This window comes from Myxine glutinosa, chromosome 1 (genome assembly GCF_964187855.1).
Source record: "Myxine glutinosa chromosome 1, kmMyxGlut1.1, whole genome shotgun sequence".
Lineage (NCBI taxonomy): Eukaryota > Metazoa > Chordata > Myxini > Myxiniformes > Myxinidae > Myxine > Myxine glutinosa.
Genome location: NC_136261.1, coordinates 256,983,484 through 256,997,773, shown reverse-complemented (window position 1 = coordinate 256,997,773; position 14,290 = coordinate 256,983,484). Strand labels below are relative to the sequence as shown.

Below are 14,290 nucleotides of genomic sequence, written 5' to 3'. Positions count from 1 at the left end.
AGGGCACCTCTGTTGGAGACCGGCCATAGTGGCCAGGGAATCTTGCTTGCGGACCTCGGTAAGGTGGCACCTATGCCAAACAGGTGGACCACCCTTAGTTGGCCCCTGAGGCCCTAAATAAAAATGAACACAAGTTGTGCTTTTTATTATTTCCAAGTAGGCCGCATGAAGCCAGAAGACGTCGGGAAGAACATCGGCCCAGCAGAGAAAGAGAAGACCACCACCAGTTGTTTTGTTGTGTTTATTATGAACCGTGGTGACTGTGCACCGAGTGGTGCTTTTGGTGCTTTTGGTGCTTTGTGGTGCTTTTGGGTGCTTTGGTGGTATTGGTACTGGTGCATCGATGCAATGCGTGTTGTCTCCTCCCTCCCAACAGGAATTTCTTTTTCTTGTTCCCTAAAAAAACCAAAAAAAAAACACAGGTCCTGGGTTGCGTTGTAAATAAGAAATAACGTCACTGTAAATAATGCTCCCCACCGTAAATGTATAGTTTGAGAACAATTCCGTAATTCGGTTAGCTGTGGGCTTGAGTCTGTTAGACAGGGTGCAATGCAATAGAGGGACATACTTATTTGTGTTTTAAGATTGTCACACTCAGGGTCAGGTTAATTGTAGAGGGAATTACACCTACGTGTCACACTAAGTTAAAGTTTTGTAGGCCCGAGGGCGGGCCTGAAGAAAGGAGGGTGCAGTGTAACGAATTTGAGAAGTGTAACGGTTTTGGAGAAGTGTAACAATTTTGGAGAAAGTGTAACGAATGTGAAAAGTATGGTTTTGTTGTGTGTAACACCCTCGTAATGTAAATAATGGTCGCAGCCGTCCTCCTAGTTAATTCCATGAAACTTACACACAGGCCACGATATATCTTTTTAAATAGTTTATTTCCTTATTCTATGTAGGCTAAATATGTGTTTCCCACTAGATTGACTCTGCATTGTATCAAACGAAATAAGCGTAGGCCCCTTTCAATTTCCCCAATCATCTCCGCTCTCCAAAGTTCCTTTCAAAAGCGGTGCGAGTGGTGTTCAATCCCGCAAGCCGCCATTGCCCATGTGCTCATCTCGGAGAAGAGGGGGGTAGGAGCCGCCAACTCACAGGCGTGGCACGTCGTCATGATCAAAGGAGGAATCGGACAGCCCTAACAGCCAACCAGCACCGCGGTTAGCGACCCGGTAGGCGTGCCCTCGCAGCCGGCGGCTTGATTCCGCCCCGAGTAATAAAAGCGACTGGAAGGGACTGCTTCGAGAGATGACATGAGAGATGACATGAGAGATGAGCTGTGAGCTGAGCTGTGAGCTGTGAGCTGTGAGCTGTGAGATGAGAGACGCTCCAAACCAAAAAGGAGAGGTACTTGGAGAGGAAACAAGCTTTGGAGAGACGCGCTGAGAGGAGGGAGACGGCTCCACCAGAAGGAGAGGAGCAGGTGTGACCGAGCCAGCGCGTGACGTCCACAGCATCAGCAGCGTCGACGCGACCGAGTGTTTTCCCGCCAAAAACGCGAAGAATTGGGAGCTGCTACCTCCAGCCCTGCCGGTTGCAGGGACCTGACCCTGCCTCCCTCTCCAGCAACCCACCTCCGCCATTCCTGCCTGCAATTTCCCCCGTGTAAGTGTGAACGTCGTTTGTCCTAATCGTTGTCCTGGGGTTAAGTAAATTGAATAGTATAAGCTAACGATGCACTGTGTATCTGCTCCTTCCATTCGCTGAATATAACCGATTGCTCTCGTTGCTCTGGCTTGTGAAAATACATAATAAATCCTGTTATTCCTCCGTACTCTGTCTTCTTCTCTTTTCCTTCTCTTTCGGTCACTTTAGAGGTTTCCAAATTGAATATCTGTGGTGCGATCTGGTCAACGTTGGGGGAGTCGGGCCAATCGGGGATCCTGTAACGGTCGCGGTGGACCATCCGCTCGGCCCATCATAACATCTAAACCGCAACTGTAACAATATTGTAATCCTTACTATGATTCATGGACCGATGTGTGTTTGTTTGTCACGCTACTCCTCCTACAGTTCTGGGCCGATTACATCCAGTCTTGCTATAGGATCAGCATGACCCCAGTTAGTGTATAGGTGTGTTATTAACATCTTTGCTGGTGTTCTTGGGCGTGGGGGTGGGGGTGGGGATGGGGGGATTTTCTCTATGTAAATGTGTATCGTTTAGCGTCGCTTCCAGGGAGGAGAAGATATCACAAGTCCCCACCTTTTACGTTACAGGGGTTCACATTATAAGTCTCACCACTATCCATCGTTTTGCATATAAGTCAAAGTTACTTCGGAACATTTTCATTATGCATCCAAAAATTATCTGCACTAATGTGCTTTGGACGGAAAACCAGTTACCAGGCGTCCCACCCCACAATGCTTTGCATACCAGCTTCTTAGCGTTCTACCCCACAATGCACTGTGCCAATAATAGGAAGATGTCAGGTTCTCACATGGAGGTTTATTCAGGTAACGCTTCTCGGTTCAAGGCCCAGTCCCAGAGAGACCGCGCGCATACGCGAAACCCCGGTGCACGGGGAGGAGCCATCAGAAACCACACCAACAACAACCACAATAATAACAATAATGGCGTAACTGCCACTTATGTCTTCCTCCAGCATTTTGAAGTTAGCATTTTAGAGTAAGCACATCAAAGTAAGCATTTTAAAGTAAGCATTTTAAAATAAGCATTTTAAAGTAAGCATTTTAAAGTAAGCGAAGTACATACATGGAGCAAGACTATGTTGTGAGAGTTACTACAACCACTTGTAACTAAGACCGAGTGGAATATAACCAACAACATTAAAATTGTCTTGGTCCTTCACTCGGCTCCATGAGCCAATCTCCGCTCTGCTGCCATGCCGGAGGGTGGCGTGAACTGCCCGACCTCCTTGAAGGTGGAGAAGCAGTCTCCTTCGGACTGGCAGGTCCAGTAGCTGAGACGCCACGAGTGGGTAGATCTGGTGGTCTGGCAATAGCTTCTGGTGGTGTAGGCAGTATAAGCAAATCCGATAGGGCAGGAACCACTGTATGCAAAGGGGCCTCCTGTGAGATGGACCCTGGCATGCCTGGCGTGTCCTGTGGAGGATGGTAAGGTGAGGTAGGTTCAGAATGTGACTCGGACTCGGACTCTGAAGTTACATCCCGGCCTCGAACTGGGTGAACGGGGGCCTGGCCTATTAATGTCGACACAACAGGATAGCAGTCACATGCTCGAACATCATAGGCTTTGTTTATAACAGGTAAATTTTCCGAGTTGGCACCATCCATTGTCAGGAAAAATCCATGTCACCAAATACTTGTCACGAGCTTTGCATTTGTTTCTGTCACCCTTGAGGAAGACAAGGTCACCTACGTCAAAGCGGATGGGATGGTGGTAGTAGTAGAGTGGCCACGAGACTTCGACCGGGTGCTTGGGGCAAGGTTCTCCTTCCTGCTCATATTCTGATTGAAAATTAACTGTCTATCTGATATCGGTAATTACCGATATCAGATAGACAGTTACCGATGTCTATCTGATATCGGTAACTGCTCGCCAGTGAGTTGGTCCCATTGTGTCCAGACCTCTCCAGCAGAGAGGCGATCTCTGCGTATACGTTGATTAATGTTACCTGTAGCTCGGGCTAATGTAACTTCTGATATAAGCCCACCCTCTGGGGACAGACATAAGCATGCCAGGCCTAACTCTTCAATCACTCGTTCAGCCACAGGATTTTTATTACGATTTTTGGTTTGGCCAATCTGTAAATGGATGGCATGCCTCTTTAATGGGGAATCATTAACTAAGGCTACGAATCCGGGTGCGGGATAAACCCATATGGTGATGGGGCTATCTCCAAGTGGGCGCAGCTCTGCACACGTTGTGAGGATAGCGTTGCATAACTGATCGTGTCTTTCACAGTCATTAAGCCTCGTCCATGTGTGGGAGGATATGGTCTCTCAGAGGACAAATATATGCTGGTGATGCCTGCGCATTACATCTGCGGCATACGATGCCCCAACAACAGTGGGTGGCTCAGTGGATGACTGGGGATGTGGATGCAGAGGTAAGTACTTTATTGTCTATCACTGGTGACATGACAAGGAGACTGTATTGGTGACCCTGTCGATGTGTAGGGCAAAAAAGTATCTGTTGAAGGCACGCTTAATTTGGTGTCTCGATGGGTGGTTGAACCTGATGTGCAAAACAGTCAGCAGCCCATCAACCACTGAGCGGGGGATCACGATCCGTTCACGAAAGGGCTGGAACAGCTGGTTGTCCCTGTTGACTATGAGACCATCATTGTCCCCAGTCACCACTCTGAGGTACCTCTTGACATCCCCCACCATTGTCAACTTTTTAGATGGGCAAGCACCTTGGGTTAGGTGAGAATGGGTGCGTCTGAGGTCAGGGCACTCCAGCTGAGTAGCATACCAGGCAACACGGCCCATAAATGGCATTCTAGCCATACCAACCAGGACTTCACCTACAGAGACACCACGCACAACAGCGGACTACATTTCTTCGATAAACCTGCACACTTGACAGCTTGCGTCAAGGCACACCCAGACTCCCAGAATCAGAAGGAAAGTTGGCGATACCATCAATATGCCTAACCTGCACATGGTAACGGCTGGCAGTGGAGAGGAATGAAGTCACTCTGGAACTGGCTGAGAACTCGCCGCACATAAGTTTGCTGTAAGCTTGGACGCAGGGACAACTGTCCTTCAATACTTGGACACTGTGGTGAGACTGGACGATTAACGGCGCGAAGTGTCGCATGGCTGCCCCAATACACAGCGCCTCTACTTCGCAAGGCCGCCATGTGACCTGATATTTTACGGAGTTTAGCATTTGTTACGAATTCCGGGTTTAAGGGGGTTACAATTCAGGTCATTTCTTATTAATGTATATTCTATTAAAGGTTGTTGTGATTAAAGGGTCAGGAGCCCTTCTGGGAAAAACGAGACCGGAAACGGGATCGTGAAGAAGAGGAGGAGGAGAAGAAAGGGCGGCCATCTTAAGCTTCGAGAGCTCCGACGCGAGTGGAGGCGATTGTTACCTACTTGGGAACGGAGTTGGAAAAGCCCGTCTGGCGAGAGGAGTTACCTGCACGGGGTGATTGATTGCCGGTTACGTGTCAAGGTGCCGTGTGGTCCTGGAAGGAACCAAGCGCCCGGCGCTGTTCGCCTCGACGCCTACGAGGGCGTGTACGGGTCGCACCTTGGGCCTGGCGCGCGAAAGAGATTGGAGGGAGACGGTTGAGAGTTGAGACTGCAGCTCAAGACCGAGCCGCCGAACGTGAAGGACAAGGGAACCGTGCCTCGGTGAACCGAAGTCCGCGCGTCAGGAGAGCGCCAGATTACTGCGGAACCTGCGAAGTCGGGTATCCTCGCTGAGGTTGTCGAGTATCCTCACTCCCAGCCCCGGATTGGAATCGGACATAGATTCCCCGATCGCTGGATCGACTCGACGTCACCTGGGAGGCGTGCAGAGACATTGAGGGCAAGGGCCGTGAGTGTTGCCAACACTGTTGTGGGTTAAGGTGGCACCACCTATACTATAGATAAGGATTGTATGGAAGTGCTGTAAACGCATTGTGATTCCTGTGCGGGATTTGGGAATATATTGGGGTTTGTTCGTAACCCTTGGTGTGGACTCGTTATTGATTGACTTATTTTCACCCAAGGACCATACATCTTTCTGCCGGGGCTCCCCTCGAGGTTGACCCCGTAACAGAATTGGGGGCTCGTCCAAATTAAATTTGCGGATTCGCAATTGGGTCTACGTCCGGGATCTATAAAATTTTCTAAATTTTAGTCCGGGAAAGAATTCCCAAGAGTGGGAACTTTTCCAATGTTCCCAAAATTGTTTTGCTCTGCCGACAAAACAACAACAATAACAACAAAAAACAAAATCAATAATAGTAATACTGTTGCTTTTCTTTGTTGGAAATTTCTGGGGTGAAGGTTAACAGGTGTTACCAGTAGTCACCATGGCGTTTGTGGCACAGAACTTTGCGGTAACCCCTAGTGAGGCACAGTTCCGAGCATTACTAAAATCGGACCTCTTGAAATTGGCCAAACATTTTAACTTGGAGGTCCGAACTAATTTGAGGAAGGCAGAGTTGCAGACCACGGTGATACAGTCTATGGTGGGATTAGGAACATGGGACGAGTTAGCCTGGGAGTGGCTACCCGAAGAACCAGAAGACGTTGAGCTCCGGAAACTGGAGTTGCAATTACGGAGCCAGGAACGGATCAAAGAAGAAGAAAGGAAAGCAGAAAGGAAAGAGCAGAAGAAGAAAGGAGAGTGGAACGAGAACTCCAGGAAAGGTTAGAAAGGATGAAAACAGAGGAAAGGAAAGCAGAAAAGGAAAGAGCAGAAGAAGAAAGGAAAGCAGAAAAGGAAAGAGCAGAAGAAGAAAGGAAAGCAGAAAAGGAAAGATCAGAAGAGGAAAGGAAAGCAGAAGAGAGGAGAGAAGAGAAACAAGCAGAGGAAAGGAGAGTGGAACGAGAACTCCAGGAAAGGTTAGAAGGGAGAAAAGCAGAGGAGAGGAGAGCTGCAAGGGAACTCGAAGCAGAGGAGAGAAAAGCCGAAAGGGAATTAAAGGAACGTGACATGGCGCTTCAGCAAGAAATTAAATTAAAGGAGCTGGATTTAATGAGAGAACGGGGAGAGGTACCACCCTTGCTGACGGGGTCGACACCTAGCCAGAAAACCTGGGATGTGGGCAGACATGTGAGGCTGGTTCCACCCTTCAGTGAAAAGGAGGTCACTCAATTTTTTCCACACTTTGAGAAAGTGGCTCGACAGTTAAACTGGCCGGAGGAGGCCTGGACCATACTAGTGCAAAGTGTGCTGGTGGGTAAAGCTCAAGAGATTTATTCGGCGCTACCAATGGACCAATGTGCAGATTATGAGGTATTGAAGAAGCACATCCTCAAAGCCTATGAGTTGGTTCCTGAAGCTTACCGGCAAAAATTCAGGAATGCCAGGAAGAGGGAGAGTGAGACCCATGTGGAGTTTGCCAGAGTGAAAGAAAACATGTTTGATCGGTGGTGTGAGTCAAAAGGGGTTGGGAAAGACTTCGAAGCATTGCGTGACTTCATCCTGGTGGAGAAATTTCAACAGTGTGTCCACGAGGACATCAAAGTGTACCTGCAGGAAAAGAAAGTACCAAAGTTGTGGGACGCAGCCACCATGGCAGATGATTATGCCTTAACACACCGGATAGGGGTCCACAAACCTAGCTCCTCGCCTATACTTCAGCAGGGGAGTTATGGAACACCCCGTGCGGAGAACGACAATACATGGCGGCGGCCTCGAGAGGATTATGGGGACAACTCTGATACCCCAACTGTTCGAAATCAGGGGGCTACGGGCCCAAGACAAACTTATTTCCCGAGGCAGACCACGAGTTTTTCCTCCGGGCCTACTTGCGCCTTTTGCAAAAAACCTGGACACTTGATGTCCAGTTGTTACCTCATGAAAAGGGACAACCCAGAGCGGAGTCCGACTAGTACAACTCCGAATGCGATGGCAAACGTAAGAAATCGCCCACAGAAGAGTTACCAACCATTTATTTATGAGGGGTTTGTCTCACGAGAGGGAGACTTGACTAACCCAAGACCTGTTAGGGTATTGAGGGACACAGGAGCCCATCAATCCTTAATGCTTGAAGGCATTTTGCCATTGTCAAAGAGTACAGCAACTGGTGATAGTGTTCGGTTGCAAGGGATCGTTGGCTGTGTTAGTGCGCCACTTCATGTCATCCATTTGGAATCCGATTTGGTGTCAGGACCGGTCACCGTCGGTTTACAAGCCACGCTTCCTATAGAGGGAGTATCTGTGGTTATCGGGAATGATTTGGCCGGGGGTCAAGTTTATGGTAACCCGGGGGTTGGTAAAGAGCCCAGCAGGGAAAATAACACCACACCAGCTCGGGATGGCAACAAACGTACCAAGTTATTTGTAGGGGGACTGAACTTCAAAACAAAGGAAGCAGTTCTGACCTCTGTCTTCAACAGATATGGGGCGCTGGTGGAAGTGCGGTTGGTAAAAGACAGGGAAACGCAACGGTCAAGAGGGTTCGGCTTTGTCACGTTTGCAAGCACAAAATACGCCAGAGAGGCAGATAAGAATTGGAATGGTAAGGATTTGGAGGGTCGGACCATAACAGTAGGGAAGGCATTTCGTAGGCGTCGAGAGGTCTACAGAAGAGGACAACTTGGCGGTAGTTTTGGTGTTGGCAGCAGCCGATATTACTATGGAGGCTCCCAGAGTTACGGCACCTCCCAAAATAATGATTGTCAGAGCAGTGGCTGAGAAGGAGACCACCAGTCAGGTAACGGCTGGGACCAGGGGTCCCACCGTAACTGTTAGGAGTCCGGAGAAGTTTAAGCACTATATACGGTGGAGCCGCCGAGCCTGGGCTCCTACACGGACTAACCGTGAACGCCACGTTCTTAAAGGCGTCCAGGTAGTGAACTTTCCTGCACGGACGAACCGTGAACTCCACGTTCTTAAAGGCGTCCATGTAATGAACTTTCCTCCCCGGACTAACCATGAACTCCACATTCCTTAAGGCGTCCATGTAGTGAATACTCAGCTGGGCTTCCTGAAAAAGTGCTATAGAGAGGTTTAACTTTGGGGTTTTGGTCACCACCTCTTAACCGTCATTCAAGAGAAACTAGAAGTTGTTGACGCTGGGTCCAGAGTGAATTACCTTTGGAATCTCTGGGGGTTTTGTGAAATTTTGTTGCTTTATTTTTAAGTGATAATTTTGCCCGGGGGGAACTGATGATTTGGGGGTGTGAGTTATCTGGTTTGTTTATCAAAGTTGGCCTGCAAAGAAAGTTTTCGCTGGGTTCAAACTTTCTTTCTTGAAGGGGGGGGAGTGTTACGAATTCCGGGTTTAAGGGGGTTACAATTCAGGTCATTTCTTATTCATGTATATTCTATTAAAGGTTGTTGTGATTAAAGGGTCAGGAGCCCTTCTGGGAAAAACGAGACCGGAAACGGGATCGTGAAGAAGAGGAGGAGGAGAAGAAAGGGCGGCCATCTTAAGCTTCGAGAGCTCCGACGCGAGCGGAGGCGATCGTTAGATACTTCGGAACGGAGTTGGAAAAGCCCGTCTGGCGAGAGGAGTTACCTGCACGGGGTGATTGATTGCCGGTTACGTGTCAAGGTGCCGTGTGGTCCTGGAAGGAACCAAGCGCCTGGCACTGTTCGCCTCGACGCCTACGAGGGCGTGTATGGGTCGCACCTTGGGCCTGGCGCGCGAAAGAGATTGGAGGGAGACGGTTGAGAGTTGAGACTGCAGCTCGAGACCGAGCCGCCGAACGTGAAGGACAAGGGAACCGTGCCTCGGTGAAGCGAAGTCCGCGCGTCAGGAGAGCGCCGGATTACTGTGGAACCTGCGAAGTCGGGTATCCTCGCTGAGGTTGTCGAGTATCCTCACTCCCAGCCCCGGATTGGAATCGGACATAGATTCCCCGATCGCTGGATCGACTCGACGTCACCTGGGAGGTGTGCAGAGACATTGGGGGCAAGGGCCGTGAGTGTTGCCAACACTGTTGTGAGTTAAGGTGGCACCACCTATACTATAGATAAGGATTGTATGGAAGTGCTGTAAACGCATTGTGATTCCTGTGCAGGATTTGGGAATATATTGGGGTTTGTTCGTAACCCTTGGTGTGGACTCGTTATTGATTGACTTATTTTCACCCAAGGACCATACATCTTTCTGCCGGGGCTCCCCTCGAGGTTGACCCCGTAACACATTGAAGAACCCTGCTAAGAGCAAGTCACCATTCCTGTGCGCATACATTGTAGCTGCAATGCCTTTGTTCTTGACAGACCCATCAGTGACGATCCACAGTAAATCATCAGGTCGAGGAATCGTGATAGTCATGCGGTCTTTCAGAGCATTCTGGGCAGCCCTGGAGGCATGAAATAAGTCATCAGACCACACTATCCTCTCGCTTGATGTTTTGCCAGCGGTCGAAGGGGTCCAGCAATGTCCAAGGGATTCATTCTCACCTAACCCATGGTCATGCCCAAGGGGTCCAGCAAGCTAGCATAGCCACATACTGTGTCTGGCTCAGTGCCGGCAGGAGTGTGTAGCTTTAGGTATTTTCTGGGGAGGAGAGCCGTCTTGTGAGGATTACGCAGTAGGAGTGCCTGGGTGCGTCTGGCCGAGGGTACTTAACTGCGTTGACTATTGTGTGAGCCATACTCGACAGAATCTTCACCTTTAATGATGTTTGTCTCTTTGAGGGTCGCACAGCAATGTCGTTCGTAACCAAAAATGGATTGCCAGCAAGCACTCCGACGTCAAGTTTCTTGACAACCAAGGCATCAAATTTGAACTCTAGGTTCCCTCTTGACAAGTTGCATTGAACCTCACCGATGACATTGAGTGAGGTTAACACCATCCGCCTGCCGAGATATCTGAGAGGCTGGATGGATTGGTAGATTGTAGGCATTAGCTGTGGAAGCACGAATCAAAATTGGTCGTAGCCCCAGTGTCGAGCGTAAGTGCGACAGGATGGTGCTGGTAGAATGTGTTCAACCCTGAGATTCGATGACATTCACTCTACGGCTGAGCGGAGAGCACTCAACACGACGGACTGAACGATCACAATCATCAGACATCTGTTCAGCGAAGTTGTTCTCATCCGACATTATAGCCTCATCCGACATTATAGCCTCATCCGCATCACAATTATCACCAGCAACTAATCGGAATCGACCAATGGATCGTTTGTCACTGTCCGGCAAAAAACGGCACTCACCCAGATTGTGGGTGTTGTAGGGTCTCCCCATAATGGCGCTGCTTCTCCCTCTCAGACTATATCTCTCACGCTGTGCATTGTTGGGCTTAATGTATACCTTCGCCAACCTGAAACCTGAACAGTTTATGTTTTGTATTCCACTGATTTGCCGGATGTGGATTCGGACCTGAACCAGAATCGAATCGGCTTGTTTTTGTCACATAACCAACTCGTCCACCAAGTTTAATCATAACTTGTCCACAACTTTTTGAGATATCTTGTTCACAGACAGACAGGGATGAAAACAACCTCCATCCACCGTCGGTGGCGGAGGCAATGAAAAGGGTGAACCTGCGTGGAAGTGGCAACGCAGTAGTGTAAGTCTGCATGTCAAATTAGACATTGTGAAACAAAATAATGGTGCCGATGACCTACTTGACAAAAAAATTCCGGGATACGCAATGTCGCTACTCCTGGTATATCCTCTTGGTAAGTGTGACGTAACGCGTGCGTCATAATTCTGCTTCCGGGTCCAAACACAAAACCACTGGAGCCAAACACCAGCTGGACTCAGTGAGAAAAGTGCTCGGTCATGCCGCAGTGTTGCGTTCCTGAGTGTGGAAATAGATAAGAAACCAACCAAGAACTGTCTTTCTACCGATTTCCTGCTAATGAAAAACAAAGGCTGAAGTGGCTTAAGCTGATAAGGTAAATTAGTTTGTATAATATGGCATAAGCCACCACACAGTGTCAGTGTACTGCTGTGTTGTGTACAGACTGCAATACCCAGCAGATACCCAACCACTCGCTCCCCCTCCACCCCATACATATATCCCCTTCAATATCCCTCACTATCCTCCTACACCTCTACCCTCCTAAATAAATAGGTCATATCAAACCCTCCTCTTCACACACATACAGATGTTCCCTCTATTCCCACTCCCACACTTATTACCCTCCTTCTACACATACACAATTAATCCCTCTCAGATATTTCACAGTATCCCTCCCCCTACCCACAAATCACCCCTCCCCCCACCCCTCCTCAAAAACACACAAATATCTCCCTGTACATATTCCCCCACCACACACCCCGTCCATACACACCCTCTTCTTACTCACAAAACAATCATTCAGTATTTACTACTAGACTAACATAAACTTTGCTTTTTTCAGAAGCAAAGATTTCATCCCCACTTGCAACTCTCGAGCGTGCAGCTGGAACTTCTCCAATGGAAAGGTTGAGGGACCATCACGGTTATCATGGAACTCGGACAAGACCTTCAACTTTCCTAATCCTGAACCGAAAACCCATGTGCGAGGTCGGAAACGCAAACAGCTGTTGGAGAACTCTGTGGATGAGAATGAAGACGATGCAGTCCAAGGTCTCTTGGTTCTAGCAGAGGCTGCTGCGAGCACAGTGAACAGTATAAGTTCTGTAACTGCTGGTGAGACTATTTTACAAATAGAAAAGGACATGCTGATCAAGGAAAATGAAACCCTGAAAAAAGAACTTGAGAGACAGAAACAAACATTTTCCTTCAAACAAATAGAAAATGATGCTGATAAAGTTCAGTACGATACGGGTTTGCCAGATGTCACCACTGTGAGATTCCTGGAACAGTTACTGGGGAGATTTGAACTGACCTACCACGGCACCTGGACTGTACAGATGTTGGCACTTGTTGACCAATTGCTGTTGACCCTAATGAAGCTGAGACTCAACTTGGGCAATTTATATCTGGCAACCAGATTTAACTGTAGTACTGCCTCTGTGACCAACATCTTCACTACAGTTGTGGGCGCACTCTATGACATTTTGTATGTTGGGATGATGGAGAACAACATTCCGTCCATAGCCAAGAACGAGAAGTGTCTTCCATCTTGTTTTCTTCCGTTTCCGAACTGTAGAATTGTCTTGGATTGTACCGAAGTAGCAGTGTCGAACACAGAAAAACTGGACACCCAGTGTCATCTGTACAGTCAGTACAAGGGCAGAACAACACTCAGGTCACTAATTGGTGTTGCTCCGAATGGCGTGATGACTTTCGCCAGTGACCTCTATGGTGGGAGTGCTTCAGACAAAGCAATAACTTCAGACTGTGGAATCCTCAAGCAACTGCATCCAGGTGATATGATTCTCGCCGACAACGGGTTCACCATCCGAGACATTCTTCCACAAGGAGTTTCCTTGAACATTCCAGCATTTCTCGTTAACGGCCAATTCACCCAAGCACTAACATTACATGACAATACAAGCAGTTACACTACATATTTCAAATTTTCATAAAAGAATATATATATTGCATACAGGGTAAATTGATATTACCTCAGCTGGTTCAGCAGATAAAATCCACCGCATGCCAGTAAAGCGGCCAAGCTTAGTCAGCTGTTCAGCGGCCCATTCCTTGTCCTCAGCAGCCACAGGTCTTTTAATGCCAGCTGTAAAAACATAATACCTACATGTAAAGGTAATTAAAACAATAATTGCAGTATAATATGGTGTGGTTTGTAAATCAATAAATCAAAAGTACCTATACTAGTAGTTGGTGCCATCTCAGACACCCTCTTGGCCACTATCTCTTTCTCCTTCACTGCTTTGGGTCTTGACCACTGACACTCCATGTCAGTTCTGGTGATGTTTTTCTCCACCCAGATCAGGAGGGCTGCCATGTGATGGCATTTCTCTTGGCCAATAGGGCATTGACATGAGTGGCTGGAAACCATTTGATTTTCCACCTGCAACTGTACAAAAGTTACATATAGATAATTGCCATTTATAGAGATCAATTACAGTAAAGTTTATATTTCCACATAACAGGTACATAAATAGATATGTTTTGTTAAGAAGCTATTAACACCCTCGTCAATTAGTCACAGGACAAGGTTTATCAAAGAGAAAAAGAACAAAATGTTAATCCATTTGGTGTCTCATCCAAATTGTCCCTCCCGAAGTTCCTGATATGAATTGATGACATCCGAGTTGTAATTGCAACAGCACTATGCATGCAAGCACCCAGGAGATGCTGCCACCTATATAATGAATGATTGATACTCCACCAGCCAAATGTCAGAACCAGGCTTGCCCACATGTAAACAAACTTACCTCCACCCTGTAAAATTTCTTCTTCATTGAAGCCTGCACAGTTCCCTGTATGGCTCCTCCTGTTTGGACATTCACCGCACTGACACGGTTGGAATTATACGAGTTTAATCCCTTTTTCACGCGTTCGGGGTCAGAAGAAAAGAAGTTGGTCAGAGTGAAAAGTGTCACAGGCTCCATTTTCGTGTTTGGACCCGGAAACAGAATTATGACGCGGCGTGTTACCTCACGGCTTACCAAGAGTAACTTGGGGTTTTGAAGGGGAGGAGGTTGATATCTCGAGGGTTCTGAGGGGAAGTTAACGACTTGAAGTCACATTCTACATTGTGCGTTTGTATGTTCCGTGGGTCCCTGCTAATGTTTATTAATCAAGTGGTGTCTATTTCCCACGGTGTAGTTGGCGGTAGCGTCTCTGTTGGTGTACCAACGGGATGCACATTTTGA

At 47.9% G+C, this 14,290-nt stretch overlaps 2 protein-coding genes across 3 annotated transcripts; one reads left to right on the top strand and one right to left on the bottom strand.

Moving 5' to 3' along the window:
* Positions 1-2,426: 2,426 nt before the first annotated feature.
* Positions 2,427-14,257, bottom strand: LOC137419396 (uncharacterized). 2 transcript variants are annotated; one of them, XM_068105468.2, is made up of 4 exons: positions 13,850-14,257; positions 13,278-13,488; positions 13,073-13,185; positions 2,427-3,063 (listed from the first exon to the last, which is right to left on the bottom strand). In XM_068105468.2, exons 1-4 carry the CDS (start codon positions 14,024-14,026, stop codon positions 2,788-2,790), a joined length of 777 nt encoding a protein of 258 aa, XP_067961569.1. In that variant the 5' UTR covers positions 14,027-14,257; the 3' UTR covers positions 2,427-2,787. The 2 variants fall into 2 exon arrangements, with proteins under 2 accessions (XP_067961569.1, XP_067961570.1); XM_068105469.2 differs by having other exon boundaries at positions 2,666-3,063; positions 13,278-13,482; positions 13,850-14,149.
* On the top strand, positions 10,797-13,033 carry LOC137419121 (uncharacterized). Its single transcript, XM_078771095.1, has 2 exons — positions 10,797-10,855; positions 11,920-13,033. Exons 1-2 carry the CDS (start codon positions 10,797-10,799, stop codon positions 13,031-13,033), a joined length of 1,173 nt encoding a protein of 390 aa, XP_078627221.1.
* Positions 14,258-14,290: the final 33 nt, after the last annotated feature.

Excerpts from the sequence above, each read along its gene's own strand:
- LOC137419396 (XM_068105468.2), bottom strand. The coding sequence starts at position 14,026 with ATGGAGCCTGTGACACTTTTCACTCTGACCAACTTCTTTTCTTCTGAC. Across the intron at positions 13,489-13,849 it reads AGAAATTTTACAGGGTGGAG|TTGCAGGTGGAAAATCAAAT; the intron begins GTAAGTTTGTTT and ends ACTTTTGTACAG. Across the intron at positions 3,064-13,072 it reads TATCTGCTGAACCAGCTGAG|GACACGCCAGGCATGCCAGG; the intron begins GTAATATCAATT and ends CATCCTCCACAG.
- LOC137419121 (XM_078771095.1), top strand. The coding sequence starts at position 10,797 with ATGGCGCTGCTTCTCCCTCTCAGACTATATCTCTCACGCTGTGCATTG. Across the intron at positions 10,856-11,919 it reads TGTGCATTGTTGGGCTTAAT|AAGCAAAGATTTCATCCCCA; the intron begins GTATACCTTCGC and ends TGCTTTTTTCAG.